Source organism: Pinus tabuliformis, chromosome 7 (assembly GCF_031772625.1).
Source record: "Pinus tabuliformis cultivar Carrire ecotype Pingquan chromosome 7, CPIR1, whole genome shotgun sequence".
In the NCBI taxonomy this organism is placed as follows: domain Eukaryota; kingdom Viridiplantae; phylum Streptophyta; class Pinopsida; order Pinales; family Pinaceae; genus Pinus; species Pinus tabuliformis.
In genome coordinates this window covers 1,156,961,080-1,156,963,259 of record NC_142293.1, presented here as the reverse complement: position 1 = coordinate 1,156,963,259, position 2,180 = coordinate 1,156,961,080, and the positions used below count along the sequence as shown (strand labels likewise).

General features: G+C 45.6%; 1 protein-coding gene and 1 pseudogene across 1 annotated transcript; one reads left to right on the top strand and one right to left on the bottom strand.

The window, feature by feature from the left end:
- Nucleotides 1-225: 225 nt before the first annotated feature.
- LOC149251594 (subtilisin-like protease SBT1.5 pseudogene) lies at nt 226-636 on the top strand (annotated as a pseudogene).
- A 199-nt stretch (nt 637-835) lies between these two features.
- LOC149251593 (metallothionein-like protein type 2) lies at nt 836-1,700 on the bottom strand. The gene is made up of 3 exons (XM_089456546.1): nt 1,558-1,700; nt 1,271-1,351; nt 836-1,148 (listed from the first exon to the last, which is right to left on the bottom strand). The coding sequence occupies exons 1-3, from the start codon at nt 1,620-1,622 to the stop codon at nt 1,043-1,045; spliced, it is 252 nt and encodes an 83-aa protein (XP_089312672.1). The 5' UTR covers nt 1,623-1,700; the 3' UTR covers nt 836-1,042.
- Between the last annotated feature and the right edge of the window lie 480 nt (nt 1,701-2,180).

Genomic DNA, 2,180 nt, shown 5'->3' with positions numbered 1-2,180 from the left:
TATTAGATGGTTTTATTAGCAATAGTGGTCATTCTCGCTCTCTATGAAGAGGTATTTCATATTTATTCTCCTATCAAGGTTACATAGATGTTGCTTATCCATTTTTTTAAGCTAAAATTCAAATTCCCTTTTGCTAAATTTATGTATTCCTATTTTCAGGTTTTATATAATTTTTATAGAAACTCTCGTGTGCTTTTTGTTTCAGTTGAATTCAGGGTTTCGATAATGAACGGGGCGGTCATCAATAGCGTGTGGGTGTACAGTGGAAAGGGCTTGAACACGCGACGTCTGGTGCCTCTTGTCTATGCTGCGGATGCTGCTCCCGGGGGTAGTGGTAACACATCGTTGTCTGCTATGTGCACGGAGGGGTCGTTGGATCCCAAGGTCGTCAAAGGCAAGATCGTGTTGTGTGAGCGTGGGGGAAATGGCAGGATAGCCAAGGGGGGCGTGGTCACTGAAGCTGGAGGTGTGGGATTGATTCTTGCTAACGCCGTGTCTGATGGCGAAGGGCTCATTGTCGACGCCCACCTGATCCCCACCACTGCAGTGGGTAACGCTGCCAGGAATTCGATCCGCAATTATATCAGCTCAACCCAAAACCCAACTGACTCTGCTAAAAACTCACTATGCTCCTAAATTTCCTAATGAGATACCGACTCTGCTCTCTTCTTAAATCTTAAAGCTCCAACATCATTTAATTTTTGCTTTTGCACCTGGCTCGGTCACACGCCTTTACACTAGAGTTAAAAAAAGATATTCTTGACAACACATGATACGGATACAGATTTTTTTTATAGGAAAATCACTGCACAAATAGTAAACAGGCACATCCATATTTACAACAGAAAACCATGAAATATATTATCCTTAAAACGGTAGACTTCATCAACTCCCGCACCTCTGACGCAGAGAGAGGAGCAGGGCCATGGCTTATTACAAACAACTTTCTATTTTATATGAAGACCTTGCCATTTAACACCACCTAATACAACCTATCCAACCATACCTAGCCAGTCTTCTCTATAACATATACTATTAATACTCATTTGCAATTGCAAGGGTCGCAGGTACAGTTGGATCCACACTTGCAACCGCCAGAAGCGCAGCACCCACTCTCTCCCGAAACAGTAGCAGAACCCTCAAAATACCTGCCAATTCAACACATTCTCCGATCAAAAAAATTTCTAGATCCAGCGATCGTCTGGAAATCATTAAACCTAAAATTGTAGCGTGATAGGTACTATGATTGCAGGCCAAAACTTAGAGTTACCCCATGTCAGAAGCCGTGGATGCAAATAGGGGCGCCTCCACTGTCTTCTCACTAAAAGAAAGGTCGAGGGTTCTTTTGCACCTGCATAAACACACACACATCAACTGTTAGAAATACAAATAAAGAAAAGCATTTAGACAGCAGCTGCAAAACAACTCAAACCCCAGAAAATTCCAATTTCTATGCCCGCCTCCGTTAATATCTCAAATTCGAGCTGTTTACACTAAAATCCCAAGGGATTTCACCAGTAAACATAATTAATTAACTGAATAAGATGGAACGCTCACCCCTTGCAGCCACTGCCGCACCCGCAGCTTGAGCCACACCCACAATTTCCTCCACAGCACGACATTTTTGCAGAGCAGAAAGAGTCGAAGTCTCACCAAACAAAGATCTGAGAAGTAGAGAGACGACAGAGATACTCTAAAACCCTGAATTCAACTGAAACAAAAAGCACACGAGAGTTTCTATAAACATTATATAAAACCTGAAAATAGGAATAAATAAATTTAGCAAAAGGGAATTTGAATTTTAGCTTAAAAAAATGGATAAGCAACATCTATGTAACCTTGATAGGAGAATAAATATGAAATACCTCTTCAAAGAGAGCGAGAATGACCACTATTACTAATAAAACCATCTAATATTAGCATTTTCATGGTGATCGTGGACGCAGCACCACCCCCGGGCTGCCTCGCCCTGCCCGACCGGCGGCGGGTCGATTCCCGGAATCGACCCGCCGCCGGTCAGGCGGGGCGGGGCGGCCCGGGGGTGGCGCTGCGCGCTCGCAGTGCCACCCCTGGGCCACCCCGCCCCGCCCGACCGGCAGCGGGTCGATTCCGGGAATCGACCCGCCGTCGGTCGGGTGGGGCGAGGCAACCGGGGGTGCCGCTGCGCGCCCGCAGCGCCA

Excerpts from the sequence above, each read along its gene's own strand:
- LOC149251593 (XM_089456546.1), bottom strand. The coding sequence starts at position 1,622 with ATGTCGTGCTGTGGAGGAAATTGTGGGTGTGGCTCAAGCTGCGGGTGC. Across the intron at positions 1,352-1,557 it reads TGCGGCAGTGGCTGCAAGGG|GTGCAAAAGAACCCTCGACC; the intron begins GTGAGCGTTCCA and ends GTGTTTATGCAG. Across the intron at positions 1,149-1,270 it reads TCCACGGCTTCTGACATGGG|GTATTTTGAGGGTTCTGCTA; the intron begins GTAACTCTAAGT and ends TTGAATTGGCAG.